This window comes from Schistocerca cancellata, chromosome 3, assembly GCF_023864275.1.
Source record: "Schistocerca cancellata isolate TAMUIC-IGC-003103 chromosome 3, iqSchCanc2.1, whole genome shotgun sequence".
In the NCBI taxonomy this organism is placed as follows: domain Eukaryota; kingdom Metazoa; phylum Arthropoda; class Insecta; order Orthoptera; family Acrididae; genus Schistocerca; species Schistocerca cancellata.
This window is the reverse complement of record NC_064628.1, coordinates 740598009-740614700: the sequence shown is the minus strand read 5'-3', so window position 1 is coordinate 740614700 and position 16692 is coordinate 740598009. Positions and strand designations below refer to the sequence as shown.

Here is a 16692-nt window from a genome sequence, read left to right as displayed (position 1 = left end):
ATTGTTTCACATTCCTGAAGACAACGTGGAACATTTTCTATCTGTACTGGAGTCTTTAAATTTGGTTATCGATGAGGACAGACATCATTATGAGAATAATTCGTCGAATAATGGTAATGGTAATGGCAATGGGCGAAACCACAAGAACAATAGTAATAGAAACACCTACTATGGGAATCAAAATCGTTGGAATAGTCCGAATTATTCAGGATGGCAGAACCAGAGTATGAACACAAGTGGACGGTACGGTAGTGCACCGAATTACAATTATCATCCACAGAACAATAGTGGAGAAAACAATAACGGAAACTTTTCAAAGAAACGGAAACGAGATTTTAGAGCTAACGCCAATTACAATAACGGTAATTTTTCAAATAATCAGCAAAACATGCAACCACCACATAACTGGTCAACACAGAGTAATGCACAACAGAAATGGCAGCAGCCTAGGCCACCACAATATCACAACAACAATCATGTACAACTCCCTTACAATACAAATATGTCAAATAACATGCAGCAGCATATGAATGCGCAGCCATGGCAACCAGCGAATCAAAATATCAAGATCATTGAGGTAAGTGAACCGCAACCATCAACCAGTACCAGTCAGGCAAACTAGATGCGACGACATTCTGCTCCTGTGTGTCAGTCGCAGGGTGTCTAGGGGGCACTTGCATGAATGATGTTAGTAACAACGAGCAACCAAGCGTGCAGACAACCAGCTGTAGTAACAATGAGAATGTGTGTCGCATAGAATCAACAGCGATCGGGTCGAACGACGCGAAAAATGCAGTATGTAGGAATAATTCTGTTGATGTTGCTCAGCAACGTAGTTCAACTAAGCAGATGTTAAGACGGAGTCGATATATGAGAGGAATTATGTCAAGATTTTCGGAAGAAGTGCAATTTGTTTGAACGGGAAGTTGTACAAGCAGCTATAGTTTGTGATATTTATGGTATTCAAACTATGGTGATTTTAGATACTGGAGCCTCTGTTTCTGTGCTGAATGAATCGTTCCTTCTTCCCTTAAAGAAGATTAGAAAGATTCCGGTTTTTCCAGTCACTAATTGTCGAGTTACAGGAGCCATTAGTCAGAAAGCCCAACTAGTTCGGGAACAGACACGGATTTGTATTAATTTTGGAATGGGAGCCAAAGAGTGCACCTTCCTTATTGTAAAGAATTTAGCTGTGAACTGTCTCCTCGGATAGATATTTTGCGAGAGACAGAAACTATAATTGATATCGGATGGGTGAATGCAGCATGTGTTTCGGTGACACGAGAGTCAGGTTATACTTGGTAAAGACCAAATAATTGCATGGCAAATATTCTCAAATTTTAAAGATAGAACCGATTCGCGCACGTTTGTGGCGGTTTCAAGATAGTTTCAGGTGCAGTACATTCCCGGTCGTGGAAGATGTGAAGGACAAGGAGAATATCCACCTCTCTGAAATAGTAGAAAAAGTACAACAATCCTCTGGTCTTGACAGTCTGCAACAAAAGCAATTATTAGACACACTCACTAATTATCGTAAAGTATTTTTGAAAAAATGTGGACTAATTAAAGGTTACTTGTATGACATGCAAGTGTTTCCCCATGAAATTTACTGTCATCGAACATACTCAGTACCCAGAGTGAAAAGCGAAGCAGTAACAAAAGAAATTAGACGGCGATGTGGCGTGTGGGAGAATAGGAACATACAACATTGGAAGCATCAGTACTGCTTGGAGGAAGAGACTCTCAGAATACCAATTAGTTGTAAGACAATTTCAGCTCCAGTTCGACGGAGAAGAGGACGCCGAGCTGCAGCAAGGAGAAGAAGAATTGCTTCAAGATGATTCCACCCTAAGAGACTTAATCAAACATAATACAAACTTGTTGAGATTTAGTAAACTTTCAGGAACTTATGCGTGTGAAACTATGAACAGTGAACAGAACTGCATATTTCACACCACAGTAGGATATAGTGACTTTAGAAAATAAACGTTTCGTTTTGTTGATTGTTAACTATTTTGAACTCACTAGGGTGAGCAGGTTATGTCCTTTTTTGCTTTCAGACTGTGTACAGGATACACTTACAACATGTAAAGTTTACGCGAGTTACGTATAGGTTTAACAAATTTTCCACCGTAAGTTAGTGCTCAGACTTGCATGAGCTATAAACCAGGTCGAACAACATGTTGTCCGTGACTGAACAGATCATTACACGGACAAACATATACAGACTTGTGTTTATCACTACACAATTCTTTGTAAGTCCAGGAGCACCTTTTCGAGAAAATATATGACTTACGATTTGCTTTTATATTGTAAATGACTACAATTATGTACTTCATTTGATATGTACAATCATTCAGTTATTTATCATTATATAACTAGACTGTGTAAAGACATTCTTATGGGTAGCACAAGTACATTTACCTTGTCAGACTTGATAACTGTGATCAAGTGACTAAGTGGTGGAGTGAACATGTCACAGATGACCTATGAACAAAGACTTCCTGTTAACATTATCCTCCACGCGTACAAACTTTATTTCACTAGCGAAAGAGTGGAATTTAATATAAAAGTGGACGCTCAATGAGTGTGTTGTGTGACCATGATTTCGTTTTCAAATTTTGTGCTACGAGTGTTTAGTAATGCCAAATATTCAGAGTGTTATTGGGACCACATGCGTGGACGTAACATTCCAGGCAAACTAAAAATCAAGAGCAAATGTTTTTATCGATCAGTCAGCAACAATGGTGAGTCTTAACAGTGTTGGGAACTGCTACTGACTATATCATTAAACACGTTGCAGAACTGTATCAATGTTGGAACGGAATTACATGAACCTTTAATTGCAGATAGTCAGTTACGTCGGAAGGACGAATGGACTTGCATCATGATAAAGAAACTCACAAACAGTCGAACACCTCACAAAAAAAACACATTCTTCTTGTTGAGTGAAAGAGTGCGTTGAATATGATGTAATTTAGATGTTGATTAAAGGAACTGATACTGCTGTTTGAATTTCATGTGACTGTATGCTGGGATGCTGAGCACACGTGTCAGTGAGGGCAGCATACTGCAGCGACATCATCTGTCATCCCTTGCCGCACCCTGCCACGTCATCGCAGTCCATCGCAGATTTACCTGATGGGCCGAGACATCAGTGTTGCAGTACACCAAATCGCCAGCCGTCATCACCAGCAGCACTATCACGAAATTGTACCATTATTAAATGTCATACGAAGTGAATATTCAAATGTTGAAAATTAAAAAAGAGGGTATGGAAGATGTGCTCGCTCCGCCGTCGTTTTTTTTCCGGGGTTTTTCCCATTGGCCTTTGCCCGAATGGGGGAGCGTAACTCAAAATCCCTGAGACTTAAAAGTAAACAAAGCACATGCTTCCAAGCGAAAGAACACAGTGAACTTTAAACAGAACAGACAAGGAAAATAAGCCTGCTTGGATCTCCAGTCAAACAAGTGTGACTATACATCCAAATGGGGCAATGTAGTGCTACAATGATGAAAATTAATATTATGAAGATGTCAAACCTTATTTTCATGATTTAAAGAAGTATTCATGATATTAAAAATGTAATTATAAACATATTATTTTCATTTTTGTGCTCAGCGTATCAAAGACTTCCAAGTGCACGGAATAAATTAGCATTGTTTGTACTACGAAACTATATATGATTGTTATGGGTTAAGCATGTAATAATTCGATGTAAGACATTTTGTTGAGTCTGAATTTTGTTCTCGTACTGGTCGGTAGAGAAGGAAAAGTTCCTTAATCGATGTGAAGGTATAAAGGCTGTAAAAAGGAGAGAGAGAGAGAGAGAGAGAGAGAGAGAGAGAGAGAGAGAGAAGGTAAATACAATTTATTCAAAACAAATATCTCCCAAGTGTAACGTCTTGTCATTTCCTATAACTAAAAATTGCAAGGTCTAATCTGAGCCTGTCCTGAATAACAGCGAAGAACATTTATGTTATCATATATTTTCTTCGTTTGATCACGGTTGTGATTCGCATGTTTCTTTTTGTTACGCGACGTGTTATGAATATTTTCATTATACGCGCAAAAGTGCAAACAGCTTTAATCGAACCTGCGTCTTTCGGAAACGATAAGTTTTAATCAGTACAATTACGCAAATATGGTCTAAATCGCAACCGTGATCGCAAAAGTGTTTCCTGGACTAAATAATTCTTATAAAATGTGTATTCTCCAAAGCGAACAGCATTGCACTATCACTGACTCGCAACTATTGAAAGAGTAAAATCAGTGCATGGATAAAATTGCCACCTTTTCATAATTATTATTATACCATTAAAAAAATAAATAGCAATTCAGTGGCTATCCAATCAATAAACAGAGGGGGCAATTAATGGTGTAGCCGATGTATTTATATGAGTGTTTGCGTTGTGTATTTTGCTAGTTTCTGCTCGTTCTAGAAAGAATTTTCTTGTCTACCTGTCCATAATGTAGGTTTTTTATGTCGATAAATCCCCTTCCTCCTTCCTTTCTGCTTAATGTGAGTCTTTATGTTGCTGAATGTATGTTATGTATTCTATATTTGTGGCGTTGTGATCGTGTAAGTGTATAGAGTGCTTCTAGGTCTGTGTTACTCCATTTCACTACTCCAAATGAGTAGGTCAATATTGGTATAGCATAAGTATTTATAGCTTTTGCCTTGTTTCTTGCTGTCAATTCTATTTTCAGTATTTATGTTAGTCTTTGTCTATATTTTTCTTTTAGTTCTTCTTTAATATTTGTATTATCTATTCCTGTTTTTTGTCTGTATCCTAGATATTTATAGGCATCTGTTTTTTCCATCGCTTCTATGCAGTCACTGTCGTTATCCAATATGTAATCATCTTGTTTAGTGTGTTTTCCCTTGACTATGCTATTTTTCTTACATTTGTCTGTTCCAAAAGTCATATTTACATCATTGCTGACTACTTCTGTTATCTTTAGTAATTGGTTGAGTTGTTGTTTGTTGCTGCCAGTAGTTTTAGATCATCCATGTATAGCTAATGTGTGATTTTGTGTGGGTATGTTCCAGTAATATTGTATCCATAATTTGTGTTATTTAGCATGTTGGATTGGGGGTTCAGAGCAAGGCAGAACCAGAAAGGACTTAATGAGTCTCCTTGGTATGTTCCACACTTAATCTGTATTGGCTGTGATGTGATATTATTTGAATTTGTTTGGATATTAAGTGTGGTTTTCCAATTTTTCATTACTATATTTAGGAACTGTATCAATTTAGGATCTACTTTGTATATTTCCAATATTTGTAGTAACCATGAGTGGGGTACACTATCAAAAGCCTCTTGGTAATCAATGTATGCGTAGTGCACCGACCTTTGTTTAGTTTTAGCATGATATGTCGCCTCTGCATCTATTATCAGTTGCTCTTTACATCCTCGTGTTCCTTTGCAACGGCCTTTTTGTTCTTCATTTATAATTTTGTTCTGTGTTGTATGTGTCATTAATTTCTGTGTAATGACTGAAGTTAATATTTTGTATGTTGTTGGTAGGTATGTTATGGGGCGATATTTAGCTTGGTTTGCTGTGTCTGCTTGATCTTTGAGTTTCAGATAAGTTATTCCATGTGTAAGTGTATCAGGGAATGTGTATGGGTCTGCAATGTAACTGTTAAATAATTTAGTTAGATGTGAATGTGTTGAGGTGAACTTCTTTAGCCAGAAATTTGCTATTTTATCTTTTCCAGGAGCTTTCCATTTGTGAGTAGAATTAATTGCTTGGGTGACTTCATGTTGCAAAATTATCACTTCAGGCATCCGCGGTATCATCTTGTATGTGTCTGTTTCTGCTTGTATCCACCGTGCATGCCTGTTATGTTGTACCGGGTTGACCATATGTTGCTCCAGAAGTGTTCCATGTCTGTAATGCTTGGTGGATTGTCTATTTTAATGTGTGTGTTATCTATTGTCTGGTAAAATTTCTTTTGGTTTATGTTGAATGTTTGGTTTTGTTTCCTTCTATTTTCACTTTTTTGTATATTCTAAGTCGTTTGGCCAATGCTTGTAATTTCTGCTTCTTTTCATCTAATTGCTCTATCGCTTCTTGTTGTGAGATTTTACCTAATCTTTTTCGTTTTTTTCTGACATTTCATTTCTTATAAATTGTGTTAGCTGTCCGATGTCTTTTCTCAGTTTTTCTATTCTGATCTGTAGCCTGTGTTGCCATGCTGGTTTTGTGGGTTTCTTCTGTGTGTTGGTTTGTTCTGATCTCTGCCTAGTGTGTATATTTAGTGTAGTGATTGCACCTATATAAACCAGTAGTTGTAACTTTTCCATAGTTGTATTTTCATTTATTTTGTTGTGTATGATTGTGTTGATAGTTGTTATTGTTGTTTCAACTAGTGGGTTATTTGGTGGTCTGTGCAAGAATGGTCTAATGTCTGTATTTGTGTTTTTGTATTCTATATGGCTCTGAGCACTATGGGACTTAACATCTATGGTCATCAGTCCCCTAGAACTTAGAACTACTTAAACCTAACTAACCTAAGGACAGCACACAACACCCAGCCATCACGAGGCAGAGAAAATCCCTGACCCCGCCGGGAATCGAACCCGGGAACCCGGGCGTGGGAAGCGAGAACGCTACCGCACGACCACGAGATGCGGGCTGTATTCTATACATGTCAGCTGAAATTTTTCTTCTATATCTAACATGTGTGTCACTTCATGTTCTATTTGTGCTTGTTCTGGTGGCTGTCTTAAGATTTCGTTTTCCTCTGATTGCTTAATTGATGCGTGTTGTTATTTGTTTGTTTGCTCTGGGATGTTTGAGTCCATTACTGTATTTTCTTCTTCTTCTGATTGCACATTATTTTGTTCTAGTATTTGTTGTACTAGTTGTTTGATGTTTTCTAATTCTGACTGGGGTATCCTGTTATTTTTTATTATTACACTGATCTGATCAGCTAGTCGTTGTTCTGTTAAAAATTTTAATTCTGGGTATCTGGTAATAAATGTTGTGTATACTTGTGATCTGTATCCAGTTGTGTTGGTTCCTAAGTTTGTTGCTTGGTAATAACAGAACATGAGGTGTCGGTTAACTTCATCTGACCATCTCATCCTCTGTCTTTGTTTTCCTTCTAGAGTGGTTGGAGGAAGCATATCCTGCAAAACACCTCTATTTCGATTTAAATTATTTTCCAGTTGGCTAGCATTGTCTTTACCATTGTGGACAGGCATACTGTTCAAGCATCGTCCCCAACCATGACAGCGCTTGTCCGAGGCTTCATTAGTTCTGTCCTGAACCAAGTAATCACACTAAAAGGGGGGTTAGCCCTATTAGTGGTTTGTTCTTTTCGTCGCCTTTTACGACTGGCAGAACATACCGGAGGCCTATTCTTTTCCCGGGCTATTATTATTATCATATCGTCTACATTGCAATGTAATTAGCGTTTGAATTTACACCAAACTTCGAATTAACAACAACAAAAATTTGAATTTTGCATCGATTTTTGAATTTCCTGCCATTTTTAGAGAGGAAGGGGTTGAGGAGGCCTGGGAATTTCTCACAGGGGGAGGTGAGAGGGACCCTCCGATGGGCTGGGGATTTCCCAGCGAGTGAGGGTCCACCATCTTGAATAAATTACAACTGTCCCAGAAACCCCATTGCCACACTGCTGACATCATCAATGAGCGGTTAACTAACGGGTTTGTGGGCCTTATGAAGGAAAAGTGTAACATTTATCTTTGTTCATTGTTTTGCACATCAAAACACCCATTGTGCAAAAGTTGTAGTGATGCATATTATCAACTATATTCGTTCTCACGGCCTCATACATTATGAGTTTAAAGTATTTTTCCTTTCATTCGAAGAGGGGTGTTCAGAACATGCTGAGGTACAGTGGTTGAGCAAAGAAAAAGTGATATCCCGAGTTTTTCGACTATGTCATTTAGTGGCTCAGCTTTTGGGAGACAAAGGATGCCCAGGGCCACTTTTACATCACCTTGAATGAGAAACCGGTTTTTTGGATTTTTAGCAGACATCCTAAATTGTCAAAGTTGAATCTACGGAAATAAAAAATCTCATCAACAATATAGTTGTCAAAGTAAAAGTATTCCAATGTAAACTTCATCTCTTCAAAAACAACCTTCCAGAGAAAAGAACACAACGTTTCCCTAAGCTAGGTAAGCGATATGTAAATTTTACCTTTAATATGACATTTTTTTAATAGTACTTTATTCAAAATGGAACTACAGTTTTGTTTGATAACGTCTCTGTGGGAAGGAGAGCACTTTGAAAAGTACTCAAGGTGCTACAATCCTTTGAAAATGAGTTTAGTGAACAATTCTAGGTAATGTACTGATATATCACTAACAGCAAAATAAAGTCGATTTTGTTACAGGTAGGAGTGTACCATTACATTAAAAACAATTGAACACAGTACCTACTTATTAAAACATATCGCCATTTAGTTCTCCAAAGCAACTTTATACATTACTTCCAAATTATTAACATTTGTTTTTGTCTTTGTTACAGGAAAGTACTCATTTTTAGACAGTACTTGATGTATTTGTAAGGCCCTTTTCGATAGCAATTGGAAGTGGACCTCCTGACTTACATTTTGATCTAATCAAGTTGCAGACCAATGATCACCGAAAGGATTTATTTTCCAGAACCATAAGTTTGCTCGAATTCTACCAGAATTTGTAGAAAGAATAATTTTCTGACCTGCACGGAGAATTGTCAAAGATTATTTTTATGTTTGGTTCGATATGCATATCTGAAAGATTTTTTTTCTGTCTTGTCTTGCATGAAAGCTAGATTGCGTTCAAGTATTTATGATTCTAATTTAAAAATGCTGTAAAAATTGCTGCCATGTTGAGTGGCTGCTTGGTTTGAAGTGTTGTGTCACGGAATGTGTGGCCCCTCCTTCTGGAGTTCGAGTTCTCCCTCGGACATTGGTGTGTGTGTTGTTCTTAGCATAAGTTAATTTAAGTAGTGTGTCTAGGGACTGATGACCTAAGCAGTTTGATCCTTTAGGAATTCAAACACATTTGAACATAAAAATTGATATCAGCCAATCCCTTGTTCCAGATCTTAGTAGCATAACTGCAAAGAAAACAAGGAGAAAATAGAAGAGATAATTTTTCTTGAAACCAAGTTTAAATTTATTGTTATTATTATTATTATTTAAATCCTTTTTTCACCAGTAATCTTGCCCCACCAACCGAAGCTCTCCACTCACTGAACATAAACATTTTACAACCTTATTGAATCAGGTACTGCAAAAATTGCAACAAAATGGAAGAATCCGATTGGGTAGCAGGAAAGACTGTCAGTTTGTTTAAGGTTAGCACATTATCTTTTCATTCATTTTATCGTTTCAGCTATTGTTTTTGTAACTACATGTTTTAAGTCTATGAGACATATCACTTACAGCTATGTATCACAATTGTAGTTAATACTATGAACTGAAAATAAAATTCAGCTACAACAAAAAAAACTGTCATTAATACTATCATATTTCAAAACAAATAACACGTTATGTGTATCCAGACTCTAACTAAACATCTTTCCTTTTGGCTGATTCAGTGAGAACTGCTGCTGGGATAAGAGCCAACACTCAAATATAAAAATTTCGACAGCGAGTGGAAAAGATGAGCAATACTTTTCGCTCACAATGTTGCAGAATGAGTCTATGACTAAATAATAAAATAAATTATTAATGAAAAATTTAATATGAGTATTACACAAAAGCAGCCAACAAATCATAACTCCTGTCAATTGTTCAAATACAATTATTTCTTTTTCTGCTGCCAGCTCATTCAATTAAAATGACGTTGTGCTGACTCATACAATTGTCTCACTGATGAAAGTTCTAAAGGTACACATACAAAGTTCATATCATTAGATATTTCAGCAACAGTGTTCCTGTGGACTGAGCACTCTTATGCAGTGGTCACAGGAGATTGTACCCTTAATGTCTTATCTAATGGGTAGAGTTCTGCCTCTCCAAAGAACTGAGAAAATTTCATTTTTAAAATCTTTTGTGTATGAAATGGAAACGTTTTAAAAGTATGTGCATCGCTCAGAAAGAAAACTATCTACATGGTTGAGCTTTGGTGTCTTCTTAAATTCTTTGTCCTGTAGATAACTTGAAACTGCAGCTAAGACTTGGTTTATGTCCTTTCGCTTCAGCTTTATTGTCGTATGTTTTGCACTTCAGAAGGACTGGATGTGTCATCCTCGCACTCTGTGTCGTAAGGCAGTAACTCTGCCATCACTTCGACATTAGATGATGTTGTTTGATGGGAAAGTGTGTCGCAAAGAATTTCCAAGTGCCAGTCGATGGCTAATCCTGGTATTTATTTCTGAACATGTACTTCCTCTTTCAAGCTTTGGGTGTTTACTACAGGGGTCTCTTTAGTTTTTCCACATTCCCTTTGCAGCCTCATCTATCAATCAAAATATAGATCAATTGCTGTATTTATTTAAAGTGATGTAATTAATAGTAGCTTATAGAAAGTATATCTCATTTAAGATATTTGACTACTTGTGATTCACACCAAACAGGTGCACTCTCCTATTGTGTATGAAGAACAAATACCTCCAGCATAGTGTAAAACGTATGAGCCGGCCATGGTAGCTGAGCGGTTCTAGGCACTTGAGTCCAGAACCGCGCAACTGCTACGGTCGCAGGTTCGAATCCTGCCTCGGGCATGGATGTGTGTGATGTCCTTAGGTTAGTTAGGTTTAAGTAGTTCTAAATTCTAGGGGACTGATGACCTCAGATGTTAAGTCCCATAGGGCTCAGAGCCATTTGAACCATTTTGTAAAACGTATGTGAACAACTATACAATGTTTTACAGCCACTGTATTTACCCCACCAACCTGAAGAAAAGTGGAAGAAAACTGAGATTAGTTTCAAGGAACTGTCGGAAACATGTATGGATAAATTTCCTAAAAAGAGTAATTCAAGTTATTGTTAGCCCAAAAACTTTTTTGAATTGCCTTGTTTACGCTCACTGATCACGGTTACAACTTTTTTAGTTATCGATGTGGGGGCTGTGACAGACACAGTGATGCGCTATTTTTGAAAATTCTGATTTTTCTGCAGATTTATACAGGAAAATGTATTCTGCCTCTGAAGTTGTTGACGGGTGCAAGCTCCTGTGTGCCCCATGTGTTAATAGATGTTGAAAGGTTTAAATTGCAGGTTTATTTAATATTCCCTTTTCCCAAATTGCAGCCTTGAGAGATCGTTTTATAAAAAACTATCTATGGAGGGCATAGCATGAGCTGGTAAATGCTCTCAGAATTCTCATTCAGAGGTGGCGAATTTTTTTACGACCAATAGACTTACAAATTGATGCTAAAGAAGTTGTCATCAAAGCAGAATGCTTCTACATAACTTCCTGCAGGCTATATACCTATGAAAAAGAGGAACACATTCAAAACCACTCAGCTAATACATTTTCGGATACACAAAGATTAAAAAAGAGATCATGTAGTTCTGTTTATGCTTTACGAGACCAGTTTCATATGTGTTTTGTTAATAGCTAGTAACTACATATTAGTATCATGTTACATATATTGAATGCAGCCAAAAATATCTATAATATTTTTTCTGGAGCAGTTTTGCGTGAATGATTGTCCTAGGATATTCTTCTTCTAACATTTTGAACTATATTTTACAACATTATGCAAGAATGTACTGTACTTTTCTGTATTTTGTTTAGCGCTCATTATTCATGTGATAATACAAAATATATAAGTACACATTTGTCTGTAATTATGGGAAATAAGGTAATGCCTGTTTGATTATGACTCGCACATATTTCCTACCATGTTTACGCCTTGTTTGACACTGTTTTGTACTCTGGATGGCATGTATCACACAGAAATAATTTTGGACACACTAAATCGATTAATTACATAATTTGGTGATTGATCTACTGCGTACAAGATTTCTGCATGACAGTTCTGTTGCAGACCTTATAAATAAAATAACTACAAATAAACTAAGTACAAGGAGTCTTTCCTTTGCAAACTGTTTTAACATTAACTTACCAGGTGACTTTTCCGTAAGGCATGCTGTGAGGTGTGGTCTCTAGGACCCCTATGTTTAATCTGAGAGTTAGGGGGCAATTCATTTAAAAAAAATTTTAATTCATATATAAGATCTATTCTTACAGTTATTTCAGTCTTGCTTAATTACTCATCATTTATTTTATTGCATTGAATACTTTTTATCATACAAATTCACATACTTTCATGCAGTTTTTTCAATATTGCAAACCAAGAAACTGTTAGAGAACTGAATTTTATATTCTCAAAATTGTAATGTCTTTGTAGCAGGACATTTTCACATACAACTAAATTCCAGGGCCTAAACTTGTACATAAGAACTCCACAAGATACGACAAAAAGAAAATCTCCAAAACTGACATTCACTGCTGGTATCTACATTTTCCTTTGTCACAGCTCAAAACGCATTTGATATTAACCTTGATCAAGCGTGAGAAACAGGAAGGTGCCAGCACAATTGTCCAGCAATTCTTCCTTTGAATCATACTTCTGTTTGTCAGTAGAACTGATCACTTGCTATTGCAAAAACTTTGATTCCTCCGTCTTTTTCTTTATCTATATCACAACTAACAATTTCATCAAACTTAGGACTGTTAAAATTGACACACCCCCACAAATACATTTTGTGCTATACTTAGAAAATAAGAATGTAGTTTACGATTCACGAGGTGCAGTTGGGAGACCCCAATACATGTCAGTGAGAAACAAAGAAGGCAATGAAACCCACAATAAAACATTGTTGAGTTGTCGATTTAAGTAGTGTAGGTGAGATATAGAAGCACTCTACCGCAATTTACCTTGGAGAGCGTGTTCGAAAATTTTCGTGTGGTCTGAGAGACAACACCTCGTGAGTTATGGATTAATGCCAAATTGTTATGGAAGCACATATGCTCTAATGCTATTGTGAGTGGTAGACATAATGGAAGCATCTTCTGATTGCTAAACAGAATACAAATGCTGCAAATTATTTCTTAACATTAATAATTATATTCTGGTGAAATGTGGTTAAACAACGGTGATAGATCGTTTGGTAGTGGCGCATATATCATCGCTAATTATTTAAAAACAATCATAAGTTGGAGTCTTCTTTATTTACTTCTAATTTGTACTACATTACATACAGACTAGCATATAGAGCTGCATCAAACCAGTCTTAAAACTGAAGACCACAACATGTATTACTGCATACAACTCTACTAATATTATTACTAGTTTACGACGAGACAGGGAGCAACTTCCGTACAGCATTGTTGATTACTACCAGCAGAACCTGCTTCCTTGTGATTTGTTCTTGTGGTTACAGATGGAGAATCGCAGATAATGAAACACCGGTTCCCAACGGAAAGGTGCTTGGCTCAATTGGTTAGGCTTATATGCAGTACTGTACTGCCCTGCTTCTGTTGCAAGAAAATAAATAAAAGACGTATTTTCCTTTATCAATGGAGGAAAATGAGAAGTTAGAGGTCAATATAGTACTAGTATACAACAGATCCACGTGGAGTTATTCATGTAATTACCTTTCGCGCAGTAATTTGGTATAGCTTCTTTCACTCCTTCCTTCCCTTTGCTGATGAGTTGTGGTGATCTTTGGGAGAAACGCGTCTGACAGATCAACGTCATAAGCAAAGATATTTGAAAATTCCGATACGCCTGTGCGAGCTATGAAGCTTCGTCAGTGATACGAAGTATTGTGTATGTGTTGGAAAGTCTGTATATAATGGATACATACGAAAGCGTATTGTTAGTTAAGTCAGAAGTTTTTGTGTATAAGTTGCCTCCAAGGACAACAAATAGAGGTTACAGGTAATACTGTATGTTATGATTAATGCGCGTCTCTTAAAATCATTCACCAAATTCTTTGTGAGCTGTTCGTAGCTGTGTCAGTTCAAAATGAATAAACTAGAGAAAACTTACTATAGTTTTAATAGTCGTTATGTTTAATATTATGGAATTGCATGTGTAAGAAACAAACTTAATGGAATTGACAGACAAGTTATAGATTTATTGTTGTTGAAATTCGTAGTAAAATATTTATTACGTGTATGGTATGATTTGCTTCGCAACACCTTAACATACTTTATTCATCTAGGGCAGCTGACTGGAATCTAAATGAACCTCAATGGACAGGTCGTATGAGATTGGTGTCGAAAGGAAATGATTGTATTTTGAAGCTGGAAGATAAAAATACAGGCGAATTATTCGCAAAATGCCCCATTGATGCTTATCCTGGAATTGCAATAGAGGCTGTTTCAGATTCTTCACGCTACTTTGTCATTAGAATTCAAGATGACAGCGGTAGGTTACGAAAATAATATTCGTTTACTAGCAGTATTTATTTGCGTTTGGAAGTACTGAAACTGATTTTCCTTTTGCACAGGAAGGGCAGCTTTTATCGGACTTGGATTTAGTGACAGATCTGACAGCTTTGACATGAATGTTGCTCTACAGGATCATTTCAAATGGCTCAAAAAATCGGAAGAAATTGAGAAGGAGAAAGAAGATCCAAAACAAGAATTAGACCTTCGCTTCAAGGAGGGGGAAACAATAAAAATAAACATGAAAATAACTGTGAGTTAGAAGCATTGTTTTAAGATTAATGCCTTGAGTGAAGAAACTACCCATTATTAATTCAATACATGTTGAATATTTGCTGTTGTTAGTCTGGTCAGTAAAGTCCCACAATACACTATTTGAATTCATAAAATTTAAAGTGTTGTAACTGTAGATATTTGTGGGAACAGTTTAATTTCTTTTTATGTCAGTACAGTACACACTAAATGTATGCTGCCTATAGAGAGAAATAGCACATCTAGTCTTTTTATCTTGTTTATGGCTAAAAGAATTATTAACTGTAGCTACTTGTCTGTTCCTACTGGTGTCACGCACATTGCTTGACAGATCGTAGTTTGATCATTTTTTTCCCTTAACTATACTGTAAACAAGTTACATATTGTGAAAACTGTGGAAATTTTGGAAACAAGTATGTGACCCACTGCAAAAGTAGAAAACATTTATATTGAAACATGGGAAGTCACTTTTGATTGAGAACATATTTTAAAGATGTAAATCACTAATAGCTGATAAGTGTAATAGTATATGTAAGAAATTTATTCTAGGAAACTTGCTTTTAAACCTTGTAACTTGTTCAGAGTTCCTTGCAAACAATGTGGCTAGTTATGATAAACAATCTGGGGATTTCCAATATGTCATGTGGCATAGTAGCCTTATTTGTAACTGACAGCCACAACCATTTCCTCAAGATGAAATTGACTAGTCTTTTCCGCATTTTCTCTTTGGTCAGCTACATCTGCATGTGCAGTGGCTTTGCTTTTGGGTGCAGTTTTTTTCGCTCCCTCAAGAATTATGCGTATGGACAGCTGTCCAAATGTTAGATTAACTGAAATGATTGTGATGTGCTCCTAACTCCCACTAAACATTATTTTCTGATTCTGTATAACAGTGAATTTTATCCATCATGAACTACCGAGAAATCTTTGTCTGAACCTTCGCAGACTTGTAGCTAAGCCTTGATTGGACAGGTTGACTGCACCAACTATTTGTGTCCGCAATACTGGTAGCAAAGCTGTGAGCCATCACTTCCCCAATCCAGCCTGGTAAAGCTGATGCACAGTTTCCAGTGGGACATTAAAATTTGACAGACGTCCAAGTATTCAATAGAGAATGTTTTATTCTGTTGTATTGTTATCACATGCTCTTCAGTGTTGGTGTTGGCGAAATTCCATATTTTCACCTATATGGTGATCTTTCTTCACAATATAGTATAATTGTGTTCGGTTATTTGATATTCCACACAACTATCATTAGGTAGTTGCTTTTTACCTCAAAGGGGTCTCCTGTATTTGGGAGATAATACATCAGGCAATGTTTTAATTCATAAACCGTGGCCTCTCAGCCCGGAAGTTATTTTGTGCAAACAAATATCTATGCAGAAAGAACTTGCAGTTAATGTGTTGCTAGGGAAGTTGCTACATCTATGTTATTAAGATGCAATGTAATATTGAGAAACATGATTAATCGACAGGGCTTTCGCAGTAACAATTTCTCCATCAAATTGAAAATACTGTGAATCTCTTAACTGAATCAGTGAATAGGCCTGTGTTGAAATAAGTTTTCACATCCTACATTGTCTGCTCTTTCTTATGTAAAATTTCTCGGACTGAATAGTGCCTCGTGGCTTGAGCCTCTGGCATTCGTCTCCAATTTTCCCATTTTATTGAAATTATATCACTAACCATACAGGGATCTGTTTTATTTGGTTTTAATCTGCATCAAAAGCTCATTCTGCTGCACACTAAATTGCTGAATGGGCAATTTCATCCGGAAAGCTGCTGTGGCTTGTTGTTAAGACTGAATCTTTGTGTTGATCTATACAGCACATTGTGTGCAGCAGCAAAAGAGAAGCCACCAAAACAAAGGACATTGTCAGTGCCACCTGTAGTGTACTGCATTTATTGAGGGAAGAAAATCTTTGATTCATACTCATTCTTTTCTTCTCCATTCATACAAGCTCTTTGAAGTCGTTATATTACAGTTGTAAGCATTGAGAGTCAGAATAAGGTGAGATTAATTCCTGCGTGGTATTGGAACATCATAACAGTGATTCA

The 16692-nt window shown here is 36.7% G+C and overlaps 1 protein-coding gene across 1 annotated transcript in view; it reads left to right on the top strand.

Annotated features, from left to right (window-relative positions):
• The first annotated feature begins 13686 nt into the window (after positions 1-13686).
• LOC126175745 (NECAP-like protein CG9132) overlaps positions 13687-16692 on the top strand; it is a 31931-nt gene continuing 28925 nt past the window's right edge. The window contains exons 1-3 of the mRNA XM_049922700.1: positions 13687-13870; positions 14157-14362; positions 14445-14635. Of these exons, the coding sequence (XP_049778657.1) occupies positions 13785-13870; positions 14157-14362; positions 14445-14635 (483 nt within the window). The 5' untranslated portion in view covers positions 13687-13784. The remainder of the gene's footprint in view (positions 13871-14156; positions 14363-14444; positions 14636-16692) is intronic.